At 36.8% G+C, this 26,400-nt stretch overlaps 1 protein-coding gene across 9 annotated transcripts in view; it reads left to right on the top strand.

Annotated features, from left to right (window-relative positions):
- Nucleotides 1-584: 584 nt before the first annotated feature.
- LOC306865157 (abl interactor 1-like) overlaps nucleotides 585-26,400 on the top strand; it is a 48,286-nt gene continuing 22,470 nt past the window's right edge. For 7 of the 9 annotated variants that reach the window (XM_079409573.1, XM_079409577.1, XM_079409571.1 and 4 more), the window contains exons 1-2: nucleotides 702-850; nucleotides 15,055-15,222. In XM_079409573.1, coding sequence (XP_079265699.1) covers nucleotides 734-850; nucleotides 15,055-15,222 — 285 coding nt within the window. In that variant the 5' untranslated portion in view covers nucleotides 702-733. Of the gene's footprint in view, nucleotides 851-15,054; nucleotides 15,223-26,400 lie in introns of all 9 variants that reach the window. The other 2 variants (XM_079409575.1, XM_079409570.1) reach the window with 2 other exon arrangements.

A 26,400-nucleotide genomic window follows, 5' to 3' on the forward strand; every position in this document is an offset into this window, starting at 1 on the left:
TGTAACACTTAATGGAACACACAGACGTGTTCCGTCCCTCGCTACTGGATGTATTGTAACACTACAACTCCCAACGTTCCATTCGCTCCGCAACAATGTATCAGCTGCGCTCATAGGTGACGCTGTGGAGAGAGAGAGGCGATAGGAAGTCTGGCTAATTTTCTAGAATCGGTTCTTTTGAACAGTTCTTTCAACGAACCGTTTAAAATAAACAATTCTCTGATTCTTTTGCGTCAGTACGTAAAGGCGTCACCCTGCGTCCTTGGCATCCTGGGGTTGCATTACATATTCAAATGAAGCCACTTTGTTTTGTTTATTGGTATTTTCTCGATTAAGTTAGAGGAAAAACGGTTGTATAATTACTATTTAACTCTTTGTTTCACCTCATAATTTTATTATAAACAACTATTTTTCGTGTGTATGTTAATAAAACTGTCAACACATTTCTTGTATGTCATATTCCTGCTACTCGGTTCACTCCAAAAATTCACGGTCCTTCGTAGATAATCCGGTTCAATGCGAGTCGCGGATGTCTCGGTTCAATTCAGTGAGTCGTTGACTCGCGAACAGTTCTTCCCGAATCAGTCCGATGTACGAATCGTTCAGACCGGTTCAATTGATTCATTACAACGATTCGGCTCAAATGAACGATTCCGACATCACTGGGGCTGAGCTTGAGTTCTCAATCAAATCCCAGAGACGAGGAGTAGGAAGCTCTGTGGAGACATGTAAGATGGCAGAGCTGCAGATGTTAATAGAGGAAGAAATCCCAGCCGGTAAACGAGCTCTCGTGGAGAGTTATCAGAACCTTACGAGGGTCGCGGACTACTGTGAGAATAATTATGTTCAGGTAAGCACAAGCACGCGCGTGTTTCTGATCTCCAGCACTGCTGTGGGCATCGGGCAGGAAATATGGTTGTAAAATGGAAAAGCAGGGATGAACTGCTTGTGGGAGATCATTTTGAGCGCATAAAGGGCGATCTTATCGAAGTGCTTTGTTGATGGTATCGTTACGGGATTGGAGTCGTTTACATTGAGGGTGTGTCTGGATACTGTTGAACTTACACATATGAAGTTTTGCTGATATCCACCAGAATCGACTCAAACTTCAGAAACGAGGATGTGAGAATTATCTGCTGGGTTTTTCCTGACTGTCTTGACGAAACAAGTTCAGGTTTCTTCAGCTTGAAGAGAGAAATGAATTGTGTCATACTGGAACGAGTTGAGCTAAAGTTATGTTTTAATAGATCACAGTTTATCGTGTCTCGTCGTGTCTGCTTCCTCAAAGCGCTGTTTGCGAACTCAACTGTGTTTTGTTTTGGGTTTTTTTTTACCAGGAAAAACAAACAAATTGAAATATATAATTTTATTCGAATTTATTCAGATATGAAACTGATATTACTGTTAAAAATATCAAAATACATCAAACTGTTCATATGTCAAGTCTTTATATGTGCTAGTCATTAATTTCATATATAAATGTAAAAAAAAATACACTAATAAAATGTTATTGTAATATTAATACTTAATACTTTATTAGCTATTATATATTTAAGTTTTATCTAAGTTCATTCATATAAGTTTTGTAAGTATATAATTGCTTTCAATATTTATTTATTTTTAATTTATTATTATTGTAAGATTTTTGTATTCATTAAACTCAAATAATATTCATTTGAAAGAATGTGCCTTTTATTAAAAATGTCAGTAATAATAAATGCACTGTATTTTATGATTTTGTTTATGTTATGATCTTATTATTTCAGTATGGAATATATATCTGGGATTTTTTTCTAGGCACAATTTTGCAGTGACTAATTGCTAGAAACGATTGACCCTCCTCTGTCGACAGAGTTCAGTGCACTCTTGATATACAGCCTATAAGGAACATTTTAAAGAAAGTGAAATACTCTGTAACCAGTTGCATTAGATGTTTGCAAACATCGGTCATACTTTGGCTTTAACAACTACTTACATAAAAAATAAGTACAATGTACTTATTGTGCTCGTATTGTAATGCAAAACACGTTTGCTGCTATTGAGGTGGGACAGGTTTGGTGGTAAGGGTGGGTCAACAGTGTAATTGTAAATGTAATTACAGAAATTAAGTTCAGATGTAATTACATATAGGTATTTTTAAAAATATAAGTACAATGTAAAAACATGTATGTACACAATAATTGCATTGTATCAAATGATTAATTTTAGTAGTTAAGGCCACCCGATATAAAGTGGGACCCAAACATCTAACCCGTCTCTCTCTAACCTATATATCTCTCAAGATTACAAAACACCTGTTAGAAGATCTTAAGATTAAACCATGGATGAGATCTGCTGCACTAAAACGGCATTATCATGATGTGTGATTACGTTCTAATTCCTTGAGAAAAAGTTGCTCGACAGGTAGCGCAACATTTGTTGGCAAAGCGGCCTGTCAGGTTTGATGTAAAATGGCAACCCTTTCCTCTGCATGACCGAGCACGCATTGAGTCACACCGATACTAGTGCAGAAGATGACTCAGATTGGAAACCAATCACTACATCTAGCGTTCAAGTCCCGGCTTGACGGTACGGCCTGCAGGCCACCATGTGGCTTTTTCCACCCTGTCTGTTCTTCCTCTATATCATGCCTGAGCGCAGGATGAAGGCACTTCCTGTGAATGACTGTGTCGCTGTGATGATGCAGCAGCAGATGGTGGGAGTGGGTCTGTGTAACCAGGACAGCCACTGCCCCACTTTCTCATGTTCTCTCTATGTGTTTGAGAGAGAGGCACGTGAAGCATGTAAGGAGTGCCGTGAAGTCGATCCTCTCCTCCAGGGCCTGGATGGGGTCACACTGCTGTTTCTAGCCTACATGTGGAAATGTTGGATCTTTCTCATTCTGGATTTAATCACAGATGACATCCAGAGACTTTGTTTTACCCAGAATGCAAAGAATGTGTCAAAGGAATAGTGAATTTACTCATCCTCATGCTGTTCCAAACCCTTATGCCTTTCTTTTTAAAGTGGAACATGAATGGAGAAGTTTGGCAGAATGGCATTTTCTATTTTCTATACAATGAAAGTAGACCGTGACTAATGGCTGTCAAAGTCCGAAAAGCACCATATGCATGTCAAAAAGACAAAAACGTAGCATAAAAGTACTCTGTGGTGGAGTCAAATCAAATCAAGTGCTTGATTTCAAGTTCAGAAACCCTAATATATTACTCCAGGAAATGTACAAGCATTTCTTTTAATTTTACTTGAAATTGCTTCAATTTTAATGTACTAAAAGTACAGGTTGATGCACCATGTTTATCATTTTTCTAGCCATCTTCAATACATTGCCATTCACTGTCAAAACATGAAATTTCAATATACTAAAATATTGAAATTACTGAGAACTCGTGTGCAAGCAAGTGAACAACAAAATACAGAAAAGCTAGTGTTACAATATTAAGTTGCGTTAAGTAGCATTATTTCAACGTTATTTATAGTTTTTCCTTAACATTTGTATGACAGTAGCCATATTTCCATTACCATTCAAATTGTGCAAATTGAAAATATGCCTAATGAAAACGCATCAGTTTAGCAAAAACTCCCATATATCGCAAAAACGTTTTTACGCTTACATGAGGTGGATTTTAAGGCAGTTCAAAAAAGTATAAATTAGGGCTCGGACATGGCCACCGGCCACTCCAGGCAATGCATATGATTCATGAGCAATATTCCAAATCTTATAAAGTGTGCCTATAAAGTAGCAAACAGGCCAAAATGACTGAAAGGAGTGGAATTTTACAGCTGTTCCAATGTTGTTGAACAGCTTGAACAATATGCTAAACTTCTCCTTTTGTGTTCCACGGAAGAAGTCTGGATTTGGAATGACATGAGAGCGAGTAAATAATGACAACCCTTTGGGACACTTCCATTTATGGGTTATGGAAATGCAAGGTGCATTGCTTTATCCATGCATGCATTAAAGTAAAATCTCTGGTGTTTTACCACAGAGTTGAATATGCATGTTTATGCAATGCAAGAAGGTGTGCTGCTGTAACCTCCGTGGACAGGTTGGCTTCTGACAAGGGTGCATTAATGAACACGAGCCACCTGGCTTAGTGAGAAGGACACAAACAGAAAACGCTCTTGAACAGGTGGTGGATTTTCACACAAATGCGAAATGGATGCACAAGTTTAGTGAGGAAAGTGTTCTGATTCTAAACATTTTGATGTTTCCAACTGTCATTTGTTTTTCTATCTCCTAGCTGGTTTTCTGTTCAGTTTAGGTGCCCTGATTTTTTTAACATGGCCAGCTCAATGGCACTTGTTAGTCTCTGAGCGTTCTGCCTTGCATGACTTAAGCACTGACTTCAGCAAACCAAGTGTACTGCAGACTAGGATTTTCCATATAATAGGACAAGTGTGAAGATTGCTGCCCACCGTTCCAGCGAGGCTTCTCTGTGGAGGATGTATTGTGTTCAGAACAATAAGTCTGATTTTATTGTGATATGAAAGGCCTACACCAGAACTTCTGAAAGAGACACTCAGCACTTGATACTGTATGCAATATACTGTTTGGATATTTTGGAAATATGGGATTGATTCTTGTGTGTGCAGAAGTCACCAACATGATGCTATGATATTTTGTGTATTGCTATGAAATTGTTAGTAAATTTCAGACAATTGCAAAAAAATAAATAAAAAGCAAAACATTGCATTAATGAAGTACAAAATCTGAAATGGTACATCCTTGTAAAACATACTCCAATAATCTTTTTTTTACTACTATACTAGTAATAAAATGAAATAAGCGGTCAACCATCGAAACACATTCAGTCAGCTTGCTAGACAGTACTGTGAGAATATTCCGAGTTCTCACTGATAACAGTTGTAAAATACTTTAGAACTAGACTGAGGTCATGTGTATCTAAGCTTTTTTAATCTAGCTGTTTGTCCTGTGGCCTTCATAGGTGTGGCTTGTTTCTCTTTGAATGAGTCAGTGTGTCTGAATAAGGGTGGTTCCATCTTGGGCAGATTTCCGTATCATGGGCACTGTCCTTCTCAGCCAAAAGTTTTTGAACTCTTTTATTGTGACTTGTTTCGCAGGACTCATACCTTAGTGCTCTTTATCACAAATGCAGTGCTCTACCAGGTGAGCTACTAAGCAAGTTTACTTTGTCAGGAAAACCATACATATGGAGATGTTTAAGTGATGCAGATGTCAAACAAGGAATAAGCAGCCTACTTATTAATCAATATTTCCCCCCGTAATCAAAATTTGTGTTAACTGCCACTAGAGCTTGACGATATCTTAAAAATTTATATCACAATATATCTCTTAATTTCAGTCGATATGATATAATTCCAATATCGATATGAAAATTATTAAAACAGCCTCAGAAAACTGCCTAGAATGCCCACAACTGTCTGTACAAGCTTCTGAAAAATGAATTTGCCATGTCTATAAAACTAGGCCCTATATAATATTTTAGATATAAAAACAGTACAAATTAATTAATGTTTAGTTTTTATTTGTAGTTAGCCTTCATACAAACAAGAAATGTGAAATCACAGTAAAAATAAACATAAGACTCTCAGGCTCACCTTATTAATATTAATATATTGAAATTAACACTATAACATAGGCTGATAATTCTTATAGATTGAAACAAAAGTGCTTCAGCCAGGATAAAGAATATACAAAGTGCTCAGAGTTTCTGCAGAAAACAGAAAAAAAGGGAGCAAGAACAAAAACACATGTTTGCTGGAGATGGACTTATTGAAAATGCTAATTCATTCTCTACCAGCAGGAGGCGCTTTTGGAGTGGCAGAAACAGTGGTTTCCCTGGTAACGGCTGTACACAAATCAGCGCTCCTATTATAAATGCTTCTTTATCAAAATGCCATCAACACTTTTCTGAGGACAGTCGGTTCCTTTCATAGATAAATTCATATAAAACACCTGTGTTTGATTTTAAGACTGGTAATTTGGAACACTGGCGATTTACTACTAATCACGAAACCGGCTTTACTGACGAGATGCACATGATAATCAAATTTGATTAATTGCACAGCCCTGTCACAATATATCGCTATATGTTTTTTTCAATAACAGTGATATGATTTTTAAACATTTCCGATATTTCAGTGTACATGACCAGTGTTTTCCATACATTGGTTTATTTATGGTGGCCCACCACAACTTCGTTGATTAAACATGAGTGCTGCATGTCTTAAAATCAAACCGCGGCACAGGTGTTTTATATGAATTTATCTTTGATATTTGAATTTCTCTATCTTACTGACTGGATGCACATGATAATCAAATTTGATTAATTACACAGCCCTATATTGTGATATTGAATTATTGTCCAGCCCTAACTGCCACTAGTGTTCATTTCAGCTGGAGTGAATTGTTGTTTTTGTAGTTTGAGGCAAGTTTTTCCATTGAGCCTATATATTTTAAAAATATATTTTAGTGCATACTGCAGTCTCACAGCCCTGGTCTAATGCAGTGAATGATTTCCATGCATTTAAATGTGGCTTTACCGTCAAACTACTTTTTGGGGCCACTGCATGCTTAAATTGTGCATGGATGTCATTGAGCATCGCCATGGAAATGGACACAATAACCTCCCAGATGTCTCTGTTTACGGAATCAAGGTCAGAGGCTAGCGCAGTTATCCTGGGAGAGACAAGACTTTACCATCGCTAGCTCAGCTTCGGCTAACATATGTCCTGGAAAGTGGCGTTAGCATTGCTCATGCCAGTACCTAGATTACGCCTCAAGACCATAATCCTTCTCTCACTGGCATCCTCTAGCAAAGCCACATCAGTAAATCCAACAAATATTCATTATTTTTTTCTGGTGGAGCTCCTCAGCTGGTCCTTCACCCAGGCAGTGTTGCGAACCAGTATGTGCTTGGGTGGGAAGCGCTCTTGAATGCCCCTTCCTGTGTTCAGACACGGCGATTACTACCCAGTGGCTATAACAGATTAAAGAGCCATCAGTGGCCTGTAATTACAACCCTGCTTCTTTGGCCTTGACTTCCATCTGTTCTTTTGCATGAAAGAATTGACACAAAGGACACACACTTTGGACTCTTTAAAGGGATAGTCACCCAAAAATGGAAATTCTGTCGACATATACATCATTAAACATTCCAAATGTGTATGACATCCTTTCTCTTTAGAGGTAGCATGAGAAGGACGGAGCACAGATGAATGCAACGGATGGCTCCATCTTGAGACAGGCTCTTTAAAATAAGTTTTTAAGAAACAAGGCTAAGTGGTAAACTCCTGTCGCAACAAAAATAGTGTTTAACCTTATTATGATTCATATGGTTATTTGCAGGCAGTGCAAAAAGATGGCCACGAGTGTTTTTTTATTGAACTGATTTGTGAGTCTTCGACTTGAACCACCATACGATTAGATAACAGCAAAGCAACTCATTTTTGTTCTTGAGAAAAGTCACAAGATGATTAAAAAAAAAAAACTGAGAACCTCTTAAGTTTTATTTTTTTTTAAGAATTGCATTTACGAACTTCTTGGGATTTATCTTTATCTAAATCCCTTCATAAGAATTCCAAGAATCCAGTGCCCTGTTCTTATTTATTTGCATTGTGCAAAATAGTAACTTGGACCTTCATTCTAACTTTTTTTCTTTTTTTCCTTCATGAGAATCAAAATAATACTGGCTAGGAACAGTATGAGTAAATGATGACAGCATATTCATTTTTGGACAAATTGAGCCGGTAAATGTTAGTTTGCACTGCCTTAGAAAATACCAAATTTGTTGAGTCAGTGTGTTTAAACCCTGTTGGTGTTTGTTGGGTTGGTGTGAAAATGACTGTATGTTTCCCATCAGTCTAAATCTAACAACCAACAGAATGTTTGTGGGCCGTTTGTTAGGGCAGAGTGAACTGGCCAGTATTATAAATGCCAAATATTTTCAAAACCGACTAGTTGGTGGGTTGCCTAAATGACTAATTCACTAATTGGTCTTTAAGGGATATTCCAAATTAGTCTTTTATCATTTACGCACCCTCATGTCATCCCAGATGTACTTTCTTCAGTTGAATACAGAGATTAGAAAAATAATCCATCTCTGTGAGTCTATATGGTGCAAATGAATAGGTGCCAGCATTTTAGCACTCCAAATAGCACATACGGTCATAATGAGAGTAGTTCATACCCCAGAGGATGAATCAATGTCTTCAAAGTGAAAGCATAGGAGTGAGTAAGAAACAAAAGTGCTAATATTTTAAACTTTAAACCATCAGTTCATCCGGGTTCATGGATTGCTGGTTACTAATCAGTGTTGTTACGGTTATCTTGGATTATGACTATTACAATTTTTTTCGTTAACTGAAATGAAGCTGAAATAAACATCAAATTTAAATACTAGATGAAAAACTTAACTGTATAAAACGGAAATGAGAAAAACTAAAACTGAAATAAAAATAAAGCTAAATATGTATTATATTTTCCAATAAAAAATTGGAATTTTCTCTTTTGAGTTTACTATCCCTTTAAGGAAACCCTGAGTAATCAGAATGGTGTTTATTAGAGGATGGTTACGTAACGTGTTCTTGTATTCCAATATAGACAAACATTATGGATTGGAAAGCAGTGATCTCGAAATATTTTCTTAAGAGTTTTACAACTGCAAACTGTCTAAAATCTAATGCCTATGCTAAATAAAGCAGTTTAAAATATTGAAAGCGAAACTAAAAATATAGTAGCACTTTAAAGAGTCAAATTATTAACATTAGTATTGCATCAACCATTATGGTATTTACTAATCTAGGTTATTGTTAACTTACATGCTATTGTTGATTGTTAATTCATGTTTGTGCACAATACATTAACTAATTTTCATTTATACTGCTTGCAATATAAGTTGTTGAACGACTTGTGAGCGACTGGTGGATTAGTTTAGTATAATGGTGAACTAGTCTCAAAGCTGAGGTCTTTACAAATGCTAGAATGCCACTACACCCACAAACACAAACTGTTGGATGTGGCATATCTCTTTACCACTTCCTGTCAGAAGAGCAAAGCAGAGGGGGCGTCTTCACAAGGGTTATGTAGTGTTAATAAGGGACATTCCTAGCATTTTTTCACCTGATATTCCGAGTGTGTTTCCCTCAGGATATGTATTAGAGCAGAGTGAGCTTGGCTGTCTGCACTACAGGAAATCCAAACAAATCCCCACATTCTGCTCTCGAAGAGGAGAGTGTTTTGACTTGTTCTTCAGCATGGAGATGAATTCAATGCAAGCAGAACTTTTTTTTTACCGGGTGCACATCACAAACTGTTCTTCAAGGCCTGAAATAAATTACATCTGAGTGGCAAAACGCTAATGAAGAAAATGCTGCCTCAGACCTGCATGTCCAACAAAAGTGTCCAAGAGAACTACTGTTCCTTCCTGTGGTCTCCTGCATCCCTCCAGGCTGCAGGGTGGAGTGTCCCTCCTGATACTCTGACTCTTCTCTAGGGAGGAAACATAGGCTTTTCCTTCCTGTGCACTTAGAACCAGGAACAGCCTACCTACCCTATGCCTCGTTTTAATGGAAATTGTGGAGATGAATATTAAACAAATGTTTTGGGTTAAAGGAATAGTTCACCCAAAAATAAAAATTCTGTCATAATTTACTCGCCCTCAAGTTGTTCCAAACCTGTATGAGTTGCTTTCTTCCACTGAACTCAAAAAAAAAAATGTGGGTAGCCAAACAATTTCTGGCCTCCGTTGACTTCCATGGTATTTTTCCCACATTATTTAACTTTTTGGTTACCTACATTCTTCAAAATATCTTATTGAAATATAAAATAGAAATTCATACAGAATTTAGAACAACTTGAGGATAAGTAAATGAAGACACAATTTTAATTTTTGTGTGTCTATCCCTTTAAGAAAAACAACTGCAGTTGTCAGTTATTAAGGTAATGTTAGTCTAGCCTTGTGATTGGTCAGATTAGTCCCTTATCTTGTCAGTAGACGTCACACTGACTTACAGGATGTTGTCTTGGAATTTCAGCAATTTGTTGGTGGGAAGTTGCCATTTAATGCGATTTCTCCAAATTTTCGAAAAGGTCATTTTTAACTCTGGTAATTGTGTTATCCATTGTTCAACAAGAGAGTGTTGCGTTTATCCCCTCCACCTTTTGCCTTTTCTTATCTCTGGGTCTTTGTGTCTGTGACCGTAGAAGAGATGAAAGCAGATTGATACTCTTGTCTTCTGGGAAGTTTTAGGAGGTTTCTGAAGACACCAATCAAACATTGTTTCCGTGTGAAATGTCCTTCAGATAAAGCTGTTTTGTTTTTTGTTTTTCTAAAGATCTGCCTGCCTTGATGTGTGAGAATGGTGCTTTATGGGTCCAATAAAAAGGGCAAAAGGTTATTTATGTTTTTGTAAGAACAAATATGGAAAGACATTTCTGGACCAGAACTAATGACTTGTGTTACTGACAAGGCCATTGCTGTTAACCCAACACGCATTTGCCTTATCAGCTCTCACAGTCTGGTTTCTTGAAGAATTGGGCCCACAGGTCAATGACAAATACGATTTGTCCACGATAAAGAAAAGAGAAAATCTGTTAAAAGTCTAGTTTGAAGAAAAAAAAAGTTATGTTGGTTTCATAAGATTTCATATGGTTTTGAAAAATGGTTATACCATTTTAAAGAAAATATTAAATTGAATATCTCTAAAATTGTGTTATTTAAGAGTAGTATACTGTATACTAACGTTCAAAAGTTTGGGGGCAGTAAGATATTTTATTTTATTTTATTTATTTTTTTCTAAAAAATAATAATTTTATTTAGCAGTGATGCATTAAATTGACCTGTTGACAGTAAATGTGTTTATAATGTTGTTAAAAAAACAAAAAAAATATATTTAAAATTAATGCTGTTTCTTTGAATTTTTTAATTTATCAAAAAGTCCTAAAAAATGTATCATTGATTTCTTAAAGCTGTTTGTTGTTTTCAATACTGATAATAATAAATGTTTCTTATGCAGCAAATCAGCATATTAGAATGATTTCTGAAGGATCATGTGACTCTGGTGACTGAAGGCTGGCTTCTAATAATTCAAATTTGCCATCACAGGAATAAATTAAAAATATATATTTAAATAGAAAAAATATTAGGCTACTGTTTCTACTCTCTAATCAAATAAATGCAGCCTTGCTGAGCATAGGAGACGTCTTAAAAAAAAATATATATATAAATGGTCAAAATTTGTAAGAGACAGTCATAGGTTCTGCAGGGGTATCTCTGTTTCTTCATTGCAATTTCTGGACTGTTTTATCCTGACTTCAGGCCTCCAAAAATAATATGATTTGTATGTCTGAATGCATGTTTAATGTATTTTTGAATACACCAAAATTGCACAGTCACAGTTATGGTGCTGACTTTTGCATGAGCAAACACCACTGACATTTTCTTGAAAACACCCAAAAATCCTTTTATCCGCCTTACACGTACATTTCTGTTAGCCGGATGTGGACTATGAGATTTGCAGACGCCTCATAGGGAAAATTCAATCTACAGAACAGTACCGAGTCTGATGATAGTACCGTACATCCAGACTGGAAATGGCCCGAATGTTCTGTTTAAGAGATATGAGATTACAACCTGCCTTTATGGCACATTCAGTCCTTTTAAATAGTTTTTAGAGAATGCTGGATCCTATTCGCACATCTTGTTTAGCACCATTAAAATGAAGTTTGTATCTTCTGACATGTGGACTGGGTTTAAAATAAAACCTAAACTCTCTGAACGACTGTATAGGCAAGATGAACACACACTTATTTTTAACCTTTATGTGTGAATTCCACTCTTTTTTTAAAAGCAAACTCTTGGATGTGTATCTCTAGTGTAACAATGTCCATTTCTCTTGCCAGACACTCGCTAAAAATAGCCTGACATTTGACCGAAGAACAGCTCTGCTCCATGTTTCAGTGGAACATCTGTAAAACAATATTGTTGCATACCTTCACCACATAATTTGCAATGGGGAATGCCTGTGGAGCCGTAGTCCCCATGTGCAAATGTCTTCTTGTGTATGTTCATGTATTTAATACAGACAGAATGTCTTCTCTAACAAACTGCTGCTGCTGTTTTATCACTCTCTGGAGGAAGCACTACTTCATTCTTTCAGGCAGGAACTCTACAACACATCTGGGCAATTTCCATTCCAAAGAAAAAGCCTAGACTATTTTAGATGTGATACAACTAAATCTTTTCTCTGTTGATCAGATCTTTTATTAAATATATGATTAATTTCATTATAAAACTGTGTGGTCAAAATGCAGACCATGGTTTCCTCCTCACTGCAGGTGCTGTAGTAATGTTTCACCTGCACATCGTATTGGGTTTTGATGTCTTTTCACAGAAGGTCTTGCATGACAGATTGTTTACCTCAATGATATCTCGGTGTACCGCAGAGGTAGGCCAAATGGAGAACTGAAAAAATACCACAATTAAAAAAAAAAAAGGTTTCTGTGCGGTTGTGGTTAATGCAGTTTTTTTCAGAACAGTTTCGGTGTTCAGAATTCTTTTAAGGTAGCATCCACGATGTAGGTGAACGATAAGACCAATTTTTTTCTGCAGTACATTTTTGGTTGAATTATCTTATAACATATATAATGAACCAAAATAAGTAACTTTGTTTTATTTCAGCTTTTGACAGACAAAATACTAAATACATATCATATAAAACATAAAATACTTTATTATTATTACAAATTACATTTTTATTGTGATATTTCAGCAATTAGTTAACAACATTCGTAAACATGAACTAAGAAAGAACAATACTTCTACAACATTTATTAATCTTAATGTTAATTTCAGCATTTACTAATGCTTTATTAAAATCACAAGTTGTTTGTTAACATTAGTTAATGCACTGTGAACTAACATGAATAAACAATGAACAACTGTATTTGTATTAACTAACATTAACAAAGAATAATAAGTAGGGATGCAACGATACCATTTTTTCAGAACCGATATGATCCTGAAAATTCTGAGTATCTGCCGATACCGATCCAATCCGATACCAGTTTTTTTTTTTATCGATGTAGAATTTCTATACTTCTGTGTGTGTTACTCTCTTGCGTGTTAAACACAATCTACTACATATAGATAACAACATCATTTTAATGAAAAATAACAAATGAAAAAATATATAATCATAATATATGATAAAAAATGCTATTATAAACTTGGTTTATAATACAGCAAAAGATACTCTAGAAAAATCATGGGTGCACAATAATTTTATAAAACCTAGTGAAACCTTTTTATTTACAATTAAAAGTAAATAAGTGTAGGACTAAATCTGGTGAAATTATACACATTGCTCTTTAAATTGTTGTAAAATACATTCATGAAAAAACAAGCAAATACATTTATATATAAATATATAGGCTACTATAAAATTACAAGACATTTATTTTAAATCTATAGCACAGTAATGAAGGCAGCAACATATGATAGATAGGACCGAACAAGAAAGACTGTTAATAATCTTTCATTGAGATTCAAGATTTTTTATTTGTCACATACACAATTATACAGAGTATAACCAGCGGTGAAATGTAGCAAAAGTATTATAATATGTAATGCTCCAATATAGAGCAGCAGAAAGTGCTTATGCGCATCCTGTGCGCAGAATGATGCGCTTGAACCGACACGGAGACACAGAACGCAGTCCACATAGAAACGTTCAAAGTACAAAGGGAAGAGATATTGATGCGTAGTGTATTAAATCTGTGCGTACGTTTATTAAGCCTTTTCTTTTAACCGTTTTAAACCTCAGTAACTGTGCGCTCTTGAAGAGAGTTTGACTGTAGTAACCGAACGCGACATAAAGTTTGATTGCTGAATGGAGGATGGCAGACAGCCGCGGCGGAGAGAAGAGTTTACCTGAACTTGAATTTAAAGACTTAAATATTCATCTGTACCTCAGATTAAACTATGGAACAGCTTCAGAACACTTGAAATATAGTGTACGAAAACTTTATGGTGCTTTATAATGTTTTTGTGCCTTTCGTGGGGCTCAACAATAACACAGAATAGTATACACACGATATCGGATTTAGATCGGTCTCATCATCGCAGAAAATGACCGTATCGGAGCCGATACCGATCCGGAGTATCGGATCGATGCATCCCTAATAATAAGTAGTGTAATAAATGCATTGTTCATTGTTGTTCATGTTAGTTAATACATTAACTAATGTTAACAAATGATGCTACTTATATTTGATTTACTTTTGAAATGTATGACTCCAAGGCAACAACAATATTCAAATGTCAAATGATTTTTCCAGTTGTTTGTGATTTACTGGACAAGGCTTAAGGATATAAAATAATAATAATAATAATAATAAAAGCCTTTTTAATTTCTCATTTCTAATTCTAAAATATTTCAGAACTTTGTAAAACTAGGAAATTATATAAAATAACAATATAAAATGTGTATATGTATATTTTTTTCTAGGCAGTCAGGCCCCGACCCCCTGGTTGAGAGTGACTGGATTAAGTAGAAAACTGTGAATATCTGTAAATATTCCATATTAGTATGTCCACCCACCTCAGCTACCACAGCAGCAGACCGCTTTATTTTACAACGAAGCAGTTTAATAAACAATGTAGCATGCGAGAAAGGAAATGTTTACACTTCCGATTATTCATTTTCAAATGTGTGAAACTAATTCAGATATGTACCAACATGGCCCTGATAAAACACCTATTTTACAGTTTTGATTGAATATTTAGTTTGCTCACAAACTACATAAGTTGCTCATTTTATCAAATCCAGTGACTTGACCATTGCTTTGCTTACTGTAACAACTTGAGTGGTTTCCCCAGTCTGATTAAAAACAGTTTGTCTCATAGAAGTTACATTGAAACCAGGCAGATAGGAACGATTTTACCCAGCTATTTTTGTATATATATGAGACGGTCCGTGGGCAGTTTGTAGGAGGTCTGGCTGAGACTGTTGAAGTGAACGCTGATATTGTGAAAATGTGAATTAAGGTGTTTTTCTGACCTTGGTTTGCAGGCACAGGATAAGAGAAAAGCCTTGGAGGAGACCAAAGCCTACACCACCCAGTCTCTGGCAAGCGTGGCCTATCAGATCAATGCCTTAGCCAACAATGTCCTGCAGTTGTTGGATATCCAGGCTTCGCAGCTGCGTAGAATGGAGTCCTCCATCAACCACATATCTCAGGTCAGATACATTCACTTTTTAATATCTCTCTCTCTCTCTCTCTCCATCTCATTTCCCTTGCTTTGTCCTCGTCTGTCTAGAGATTTCATTAGTTGGTTCTTTTCTTTAAGGACTGTCTCCATGTGAATGAATGTCTGTCTCTCACAGTGACTGACTAGTTAATATCGGTCTTGTTTTCGGGTCGCCTCTTTTGAAGCCCGTTTCTCTTTCTTCTTGGCATATGCATCTCTATAGATAATTTGGTCATTGTGGAGACATAAAACTCTCCCATGGAGTTCTTGCGCAAATCTTACCACTTTCACATATGGTGCTGTTGGTTGCTACAGGCTTCTGTCAAGCCCACTAGTTGCTGGTGCCATTAAAAAAGGCCTGCAACTATGGCCATAAGACAGCTGCGCTAAGTGACTCTAGGTAACTGTTTAAACGAAAAAAAATGTCCTTTGCATTTTTGAAAGGTTTTGCATACAGATGACAACAAAATGATCTACGAAATAGACTATCGCTGTATTATGCATGCCAGGCTAGGTAGGGCTGCACGATCAGTCGGATGCGATTTATGCACATCTTGTCAGTAAAGCCGGTTCTTTGATTAGTAGTAAATCTCAATCACCTGCTTTCAGATGGAGCAGCATTTACTACACAGAGCCATAGTTCTCTGACAAGCTACGCAAAAAAATTGCAGACAATATAATCGTACGATTATGAAATCGGAAAAATAATTTGCGATAATTTTGCGTAGCTTCTCCGTGAACTATGGCTCTGTGCTGCTGCATCTGAAAGCACATGAAAATACCACATTTAATAACATGTTTTTACTCCAAACTCACTTCATAACGTCAGCTGAGTGTTTGAAATAAATCCTTCTGTGAGATGATGTGGCTTCTTTTACAAAGAATAAGGCACACAACATTTTTCATAGTATTCTAAGCAGTGATAAAAGCATTGGGTTATAAATGTACTTTATGAAAATTATAAGAACTCAGATAAACCATGACAGTTTCCACTGTCCGTTGCGCTAAAAAATATTTTCAAAAAATACTTAAAACACTCAACGATTGGGTAAAATAGCCAATATTTTTTATTTTATTTTTTTCTGCTGAATGGCTAAATGTAGACTATATGTTTAGTCTTTTCACTGAGCTAGTCACAATGAAATCTGCTATTGAATCGTCCACAAAGGATACATGCAATACATTGGTACATCTAACTAGGCTTTTGAAAACAACTTAAACAGAACATTCATGTTTGAAATATGGTTTGTTGGCATTTTGAGGGTTAATTTCTTGTCCATCACTCAGAATTGTGGAAAAGATCAACTACTTATGACATTGTCAACAAGACCTTCAACCATCTAAAGATTCTCAGAATTAGATCCCTTATACGACAAACACTGCCCTCAGTGAAGCATTAAACCCAGAATTACTAGACTGATATAATCTGCCAATCACATTAGAGCTTTAATCGGCAGATGTTGATGGGATTAATCGGCGTACAGTAGAGCGTATTTTCAAGTCTCGTCTCCATTCATATGTGTGTCTGGGAATGACAATAGGCTTTATGAATGGCTCTAAGATAGGCTTATTAAGATGGTCAACAGAGGCCTGTTCTCTTTTCACACAGCCTCCACTTACAGTGTCAATCATGATTCTCTCCAAAGATGGAGATGGGAATAATAGGACGGTTATGTTAAAAACAGCATACTGGCTGTGAGCTGGCTTTCTCTCATAGTTGTACTAAAGGTGGGGGAAAAAGTTCTTCACTGATGCATCAGTATTCTGATTCACTCCACAGAAAACAGAGGTGGAGTGCCATGCTTTGCTTGCTGCCAATTCCACACAAACAAAAACCCTCAAACAAGTATCTAAACTTCCACAAAGTTTGGAAAAGATGAATCGAAATACTGAATTGAAGGTTTTACTGCACAGGATTTGCATCCCATGCCATTATGCGTCATTGTCCATTGCGACTGCACACTACATAACTGGTTAGTGGCAACTTGCGTGTTGTGTATCGTTAGTTGACCAAAATGCAGGTGTCCAGTCCTGTTTCTGGAGGTCCACCTTCCAGCAGAATTTAGTGAGTCCTCAGACACACCTGAACCAGCTAATCAAAGTCTTCGGGATCACTAGAAGCTTCTGGGTAGATGTTTCAGAGCTAAACTCTGCAGGACAGTGGCCCTTCAGGAACAAAATTGTCATGGTTTAAAAGACTGATTTCAGACAAAATGATTCTCAAAAAGACTCTCTGTCTGTGAGAAACATCTAGTCATCTCCGTAAATAGTAGTAGTTCCTAAAACAAACCGTAATCCTGTAGCCTCAGTGCTATTTGCTGCAGATCAGTCATGACTGCTCTATTCCACTGGAAGGTGACTAATGGCTATAACGTGGCTCTAATCTTTCGGCAGAGGCACACCCAGAGCTTTGCTGACAGAGGATGTTCCCGTCTTTACAGCATTTCTCGCTGTTCCCTCTTCCTCTGACTGCTTATTAGACAGACCGCACTGCCAGCATGTGGCCAAATTAGATTAGAACATCAGTGCTGCAGACTAATGGGCCAGCAAGCCAGGCCTGGAGTTCACTGTTTTTATCACAGCTCCACGCTGAATGTTTTGAGTCGTGTTATCACGGGTATGTTGTGTTGGAGCGGCCCTGACCCTGAGCATGGGAGGCTGAAGTGCTGCTACCTAGACCAGCACATGAAGTGGCTGCTAAGAGACCGTGAACAGTCAGCGCTTTGTCTGGCCTGCTGAAGACTTGGCAGAACACAAAGTCTCGTTTTGCTGTTTTCCCTCTTCATAGCTGCGAGTAAATCCGTGTCTGTCTGTTGCATCTCTGATGAGCTATAGAGGTAACTAATTAAAGGCAGCTCTAAGTGCAGCATGCTTGGAAATGATTCCATGCGTATCCCATCAGCATCTATGGTCTTAATACATGCTCCTTGTTTGTATGATTCATAAGTAACCATTTTTCCAAAGGAAAAAGTTGCGTCTTTATGTTTCATCAGAAATGAAGTAACGTGCTCATCTTCTGACAACCATTTTCAGTCTCAAGGAGTTTCCATCATGCTGCGTTCCAGACCAGCTCATTTGGATCCAAGTCCATCCTCCAAGACTAGGATGAGTCCAAGTCAAGACCTGAAGAGGGTCTGAATGATTCAGACAGTGTAAACATGCTTTCCTTTGGGGTGAATACAGCTTGGTTTTGCATCAGTGTCAAGCAAACCTCCACAGACCATAAAATGTATCTGCAGCATCTCAAGTCTAAATCCAATTGCTCCCAAGTCCATGTCAGCTCCAAAACCATAAAAAAAATATGGTCTTGAACTCAAGACCTGAGTCCAGTATCGAGGACTACACAACTTCTACCATTTCCTGTTTTTCACTAAAGTTGGGTTTTATTTGATCTATCCCAACTTTAAAAGTTGCACGTCTATCCATGAGTATTTTCAAATAGGAAGTGAAAGAATTCCATGTTCTGAGTTGTCTAGAATGTAGAAATACTTCTGTGTTCCTTGTTACGCTGTGGGATTATGAGCTTAAAGCTCTGTTTTGTGCTACATCTCTATTCACTTTCACCAAACTGCAATTTTATAATTAATGGGACTGCAAGACAGACTACAAATTCTTTCTGTCTCTCTGTCTTCATCTCTCCTGATGTCTCCCTTGGTGTGCTCTTGATAGATGTGTTTCATACAAACAGGAAATGGAGCTCTAGATATAAATTGTTATTGTTATAAGATATAAGCTCTAGATAAGACCTGCCTCCCCTGTGTTTCCTGACAATCAAGTATGGCCAAAATGTGTCATTTTGGAATGAAATGATGTGAACTGTGACAATTAAATAGGTTTGTAAGGGCCATCAATCATGTGATTTTTGCCCAGCCCCATGACTGACTGGATCTCAGTTGGAACATGTTTCCCACACAACCTACAAGTCTCTGAAACTTCTTATCTTCTCAATCGTTACAGATACAGAGAGCAGTTCTATAACTGTCCAGTGCTTTTCCCAGTGGAATGACTTCAATCCATTTGGAAAACAAAGCACAAAGTTCCATACATTGGGGTGCCTTTTATACGTCCACATAACCTGATGTTGACTACAGTGATTTGATTCTAGAATGGAAGCCTCTCATGCAGTTTGCACACAAATCATATGACTATTGCCAAATAGAAGAAAAGAGAGAGATATTGAGGGTAAAGCATGGATCAATGGATCTGCTAAGACTTTTGGTGTGTACTTCTATCTGTGTCAACCTCTTTTATCCTCTGTTGGTTTCTCAGCCTCACTCATGTTATTTACTTGATTGCGTCCAATCTGGACACGTTAACCTTGTGCATTCAAATTATTTTCACACAGGAGCGACAAGAGATTATATTTGTCTCAGCAGATTACACTAGTTTTAGCTGTTCACTGCTGGAAAGCTCAAATCATTCTTATCAGAATATTATGTCCAATCATTTTTTATTGTTATCAGAAAGTTTAGATTCATATAGTCCACATGAAGTCCATTTTTAGTAGACCTGATATGGTTTTGCACTTATCTTTCTTGTACGTACATAGATGCTTATTCAAGTTTGTTGTGCATGAGGTTGATTTGAACTTTTTTTCTTTTGTAATATGCAACCATATACTCTTAGACTTTTTTTCAACCAATTTCCGCAGAGTAGAGGCTGGCTCCTCATTCATATTACTTACAGCAAGCGTTCATCTGGCTCGCTGTAGAGATAGCAGCCCTCAGATGCTCGCGGTCACCCTGTCCAAGAGAAGCCAAAGCCAGATGGAGCATAACACAACCGTAAATCTGTGAAGGGGAGCGCCTGTCCTCACCCTTCAGCTGTGCTCGTAATGTTGTTAGTGAGCTGCAGTCTAAACTAACCGAACTGCGTCTTCACTTTTAATCAAGTGTTTCCGTTTAGTGCTGGATATACGCATGGTTACATGGTTTGTTTTCTCCTGCGTTGTATTGGTTATTAGCTACAAATGATGATTCACATGTTATTTAGCCTGCTGTGGGGCTTCAATTGTTACAGTAAAGAAGAATAAAAAAAATAAAAAAAACATCAGGGTGTGGTCCGTTTCTCATTTCAGAATTAATCGTGTGGTTTTGCGCTATTATTAAAATCTGGCATGGAAGTCTTATTGACATAACCACACAAAGTGTGTGTTTGTGTGTGTGTGTGTGTGTTACTCAGTTACTCGGCCACTGTTACTCAGCCCTCCTCTACAGATATGCGCAACGCTTCTGTCTGTTTGTGCATAGCTGGCTTTTCCGGAAGCCATGCCACCCCTGGGGTCGCTTCGTTAAACTGCTGAAACAACTTTTTTTTTTTTTTTTTTTTTTTTTTTTTCCCTGTTGAATGCTGAAGTAAAACTGTCTGTTGGACCTGTATGAATGCATCTCTCGTTTTGCCTGTATATTCTCCACAGTGCAATTGGAAAATTCTCAAAATGTAATTCATTTAAAAGCCATATTTGTACATTTCAAATATACTTCTCATTGAAAAATACTGAACTATAATAATGACTTAAATATTTACAATTATTTGATTTCAACAAAGTGTTTTGTTTTGGAATGATTTTCGGTTTTAATTTTTTTTTATTACTTTTGACTTTTTTAACACCACGTGGCATTTAAAATTATTTTCTTTTTTACCACAATACATACTTTTTTAAACATTTATTTTTTACTTAAAAATAGCACTTTTTTTTCTCTTCGAAATCATATGAGACAAATATGAATACAAATAGTAATGTTTCTGTCAAAAAAGAAGTCATTGAGTCTTCAGTAGAACCTAGTACTGACTGAAGTGCTGACAGCGGCTGCTTAAAATGCTCATATATGCTTGCTGTAAATAGTAGATGCATTAATAACATGGCTGTGTACTATGTCAGGTCAAATGTTCTGAATGCTCCGTTATTAATGTCAACACACTCATATTCAGAAGTGCTTCAAATATATTGTCATAAACCTAGTGCAACAGTTTCTATTTCAACATTTTTATATGTATGCAGCTTCTATATTTTTCTCTCTGAGCACGCTTGTGTCAGTGAGAAAGATGACGCTCTCTCTCAATTGGTGATGGGGAAAAAACTTTGTAACTAATACACTACTTTCCATACAATTTGAAAGTAATTGTTGTGTTCAATGATTAGTTTCGGAGAATCTGTTCGTTTTAAGTACAGATTTGCTTCTCAGTCAAAATATGAATTAAATGTACAATATCTAAACTTAAAAGCACCTAAATCTATATCTAAAATCTATGCAGTCGCATGTAAAATAGTGTTGTCTTTAATTTAATTTAATTTGAATGAGCTTTATCCTGTTGATTGGAAATGAAAGTTTAACAGTTTAATTTATTTACTATTTATTTGACAAATACTTGGGATATAGTCCATTGTTTAAAGGGTTAGTTCACCCAAAAATAAGGGACATGCCGTTCCAAATCCGTTAGACCTTCCTTCATCTTTGGAACACAAATTAAGATATTTCATGAATAGCGGTGGGAACTGACCCAGAAGAGATTAAATAATTTTTGTTTTCTTTGTACATAAAAGTATTCTCGTAGCTTCAGAAAATTATTGTTGAACCACTGATGTCACATGGACTATTTTTCTGAGGCATGCAGAGAGAAGCAAGTTTGGTGAGAACCATTTCCCACTTTTACAGTGATGTTTAATTCTTTTACTGTTGAGCAGTTTCAGAATGTGATCAGAGTAGAAGCATCTTCTTGTCGTCCTCTGTGGGTGGTGAAAGACTCTTGAGCAAGACATTGAAAGACTGTTCCTCTAGAAAGTGTACAATGAGTATCTAAAAATGGGAAATGATCTACAAAATGACAAATAACACCGTGAAGGCCCTTTCACATGATCCCCTCAAGGGCATGATGTGTCCTGATGATACATCCTGTTGACACAAGGTCCAAGACATTAGGCATTCAGTGTGAACTGTAAAATGTAGGGCTGCATGATTAATCAAAATAAAACCAAAATCGCAATATGGTTTCATGTGATTATGCTTTCAGTTTTAGTCTCTTTCATGTGCATTGAGGAACACAAAATGTTCCAACCAACTCCATTTCAATATAATGCGAAGCACTTTAGTTTAACGTTTGAAAATTAAAAAATTAACACTTCTTTAAATATTAGTATTTTCATTTTACAGTTAATTTATTATATTTTTATTTTATGGTGAAATGTTTCAATATTTTTTATTTTTTTTTGTTATGTATTAGTTGTTGTAGTAGTAGTATAGTAGTAGTTTATTTGTTATATTTTTTTTTTTTATTGCAAGTGGAATATTTTTTGGCGACAAAAGACGGTATGGTATGAATATGGCAAGGTAATGGTATGCTTGCCATATTCATGACACTAAGCAACTTCTTGTGAATTGTACTCTATGCTTGTGTCGAAATCGTGACGTGTAGACATATACAGCCTGTCTGATGCTTACTGTACAAGAAAACAAAGCACTTTCTTAGAATGCTCAATTCTGATTGGCTGGCTGTATGTAGTGTCTGGTACACCGAATTGAACACGAAAATTTACTCCATAATTGTTTGTATGAAAGATTTACACAGAAATGTATCTGCTCGGGTTTGAGGGCCAATGAACACTTCCATGAAGAAATAGCAGCTGGATTTGCCAATGTGTGGTTTGTGGAAATGAATCTTTGAAAGATTTTCAAGAGATTTGAGGACCAGGTAAACTATGTCATTGTGCACACATTTTGGTTCCAGATTTACCCATTCTAAATATCAAGTAAAAAAAGAGTACTTTGGTTGGTCGTTTCACATATTAATCAGTGTCAGTGGTTATTGGCCTGAATAAGCTGCAATGTGGACCAGACTTCATGCCAACTCTCAAAAGTCTGGCTTCAAAAGACTATAGAGCAGATACAGTCTTGCCAAACTCAGATGACCTGCTGTGATTCATAATTAGTTAGATCCACATGTTGATTAGCAATGTGTGAAAGCCGTTCAGGGCTCAAGGGATGACTGAGAATGTGATGGAGTGCACATGTGATCTGTTTTGCCAGCAGTGTTGGCCTTCAACATATAGTTTGAAACCAGACGAGGCATTTCGCTCAACCCTAACCCTCATCAATCAGGAGAAAGCTCTCAAAACTTGCATCCAAAACAATGGCACACGTCATTGGATTTTTTTGAGGGCATTTGATAAAGTTGGACCCGCACACATTGTGTAATATGTAGAGACTCATTTCAGCACGTCTATTTTTCAGCTCACAGGAAGGAGATGAAGTCAGTTTGAGCTGCCCTCCCACTTCCCCAACGCCAGCTGCACTGCTGATTGTAGAGTTCAGTTTACTCCCAAAAAGAGCTGCTGCTTTTCACTAATAGCACTTCTCTAAAGTCTACATCTATTTTTTGTCCATCCACATTTACAACACTTACAAAAAGCGCTTATCTTTTTGTTACAGTGTACTCCAGTCAATGTATACGAAATTCTCAAGTGAATGAATACTGCAGGCTAAGCCTGATTTACACTTAGCCTAATAGGATTTGCTATTAATGCAATAAAGGTGTATCATTTTTACAGAAAAAAAGTTTAGATTGCTTAACTGAAAATTACCACACACCATATATGTAATTTGTATGTGATTTTACTGCATAATGCTATAAAAGTTTTGGTTTTGATTGTAATTTGTGGTGAAAACTGTAAAATGACATTCTCAGAAGTCCCTAAATAAATAATACACAACAGATTATATTGTATTCATTATATTTCATTTAAATAGTGTGGAGTGTTTTTTTCATTACATTTTCTGCTATTCAATGTTTATTGCATTATTTAGGTTTCCTTTTGAGTGTTTTATCTTTCAGATCAGATCAGGTATTTCAGATCTGCCTCCATTTTGTTAGTAACGCCCCAACTTCCAACGATCCAATCAATTCTTGAAGGACAAAATCAAGTCCTGCCCTCTCATTTTAGATGCTGTTTCACTCGGATATACATCACAGTAGAGAAAAAAAGACAATCACAACTTCTGTTTCATGCCGACTTTAAAGGAACACTCCACTATTTTTGAAAATAGGCTCATTTTCAACAGTTGAGTTTTGCTGTTTTCGAATCCATTCAGCCGATCTCACAGGCGCAATGATATTACGCAATGATTCAGGCAGCACCTGAAAATAGTCCCCAGCTAGGTAACTAGTTATGATATAGCTGGGGACTATTTTTGTGCCTGCTGCACCCATGGTACGGCAGCAAAGTGCCTTGATTATTACACCAAAATGAGAGTATAGTTCCTAGCTATATTGGCCTAGAAAATCGCAACTTTTCATTTTCCGTCAGTCTTACACACAATGTAACTACAGAAGAGTCAAGTTTTAACTCTTTGGTCATTTTTGAGCGAGATGCTAACAGTCTAATCAGATTCAATGATCTATGCTAAGCTGCGCTAAAAGTGCTACCGCCAGACCCGGAGATCGGCTGAATGGATTCGAAAACGGTAAAACTCAACTGTTTATGTCTTGGAGAGTTGGAAAATGAGCCTATTTTCAAAAATATTGGAGTGTTCCTTTAACTTTTGTTATCTCTTTGGGTTTGAGACTTTAGTCTTTGCAACTTTAGGGATATCATCTATGCACGAACAGCTTGTAACACTCCAAAGAAAGGAAAACTTGAAATCGCATCATTTTTGAATCTGAAAGTGCCTCTCTTCTAGGGATCAGTGAAATCTGACTCCTGCTACAATGTTCCGCGGCTCAGTAACGCGTGCTGCATGGAGCAGAGGCTTTGGAGCAGTGCAAACCATGCACTTGCACAATTTTAACTCGCACATTCTCAAAACATTGTCGCAAATGCGACCGTATTGGTCGCAGTCTAGAGCCCTGATTATTGCTTAATTTAGTAATGAAAAAAGCTACTTTTTTACATTTTTTTTTACTTTTTTTTTTTTTTTTTTTATGCAATTGCAAGTACTTTTAACTATATTTTAGTTTTCATGGCAATTTTGTGGAGTTCCACAGCTGTGGGTGTAAATCAAGGGCTTCTGTATCAAATATTACGTCAGTAGTGCATCAGTGTGCCAGCTTCTTTTGAGATGACTAAGTAATAAGGAGAAAACTTCTTTTAAATTAATCTGCTTTAAAAGAAGAGCGCAGTGCACAAGCCTCCTTCTTCCTGATGTTGAATAGGAGCTGGAGCTGTTCTGACTCCATATCTTTGAGAAATGAATGGTATCCTCTGTGTGTCTGTGTTGCAGACACTGCTGACCTTTCATCTCCAACAGGAGGCCTGCCGCATCTGCTCCGAGTCTCTCGTGTGCCAGAGAGAGTACTGTTCCCTCTGACAGCACTGCACGGAAAGAGAGGCTTCAGATCAGGCAGAAGGCAGTAAACATTTTAATTGGTGCTGTATGGTGTGTTACTGGTAAACTTGTTGCCCATGAAGCCTAATTGAGGAATCAGTAAGACTGAGTCTTTATGTGAGGCTGAAACCTCAGTACTACTGAGTGCAAGTTATGCAGAACCATTCAGAGTTCATTGTGTCAGCCTTTTGTGCCAGTGATTTTGGCCTTTGCATAGATTGTACTGTAGATAGGCAGAATGAATTGAAAAGCTCATCTGTGTATTTATTTTTAAGCCATTCATCAAACTTATAATGTAATGGCATAATTCCATTATGGGGGGATTTTCTCATTCTTCTGATTACTATATGTGATCAGTTTCCACAGTGTGATTTCAGTGTGTTATGATAAAGATGACCGATATGTTTTGTAGAGTAGATTATTTATCAGTTCTGTCAGAGGTTCCATGGAAAATTCCTGAATTGTGAACAAAAACATAGAGGCCTATGACATCAGCAGTGTGTAAAGCACATACATAATCACAAAATCTATAGTCTTAAGAATGACATTTACTGTGTAAAAGTAAAGTTAAATTCACTCAAACCCCAAATCATACTATATGGACTAGTGAAACATTCTTGTTATTTGTTGGTATTGGGGTTATGAAAGGGGTCCTTCACTTAAAAAAAAAAAAAAAAAAAAAACTTTTTTTTTTTTGTATGCATCTACTGTATGTATACTTTTTGGGCTAATATTACAATGTTTTTCAGTTGTAGAAATGTAGAAAGAAATGGCTACAGAGGCTGAAACTTTGACAGCAGTTTGTATTGAGCCTAAAGTAAGGATTTTATCACACTATAGTGCATCCT

The sequence above is a fragment of the Barbus barbus genome (genome assembly GCF_936440315.1).
Source record: "Barbus barbus genome assembly, chromosome: 46".
In the NCBI taxonomy this organism is placed as follows: domain Eukaryota; kingdom Metazoa; phylum Chordata; class Actinopteri; order Cypriniformes; family Cyprinidae; genus Barbus; species Barbus barbus.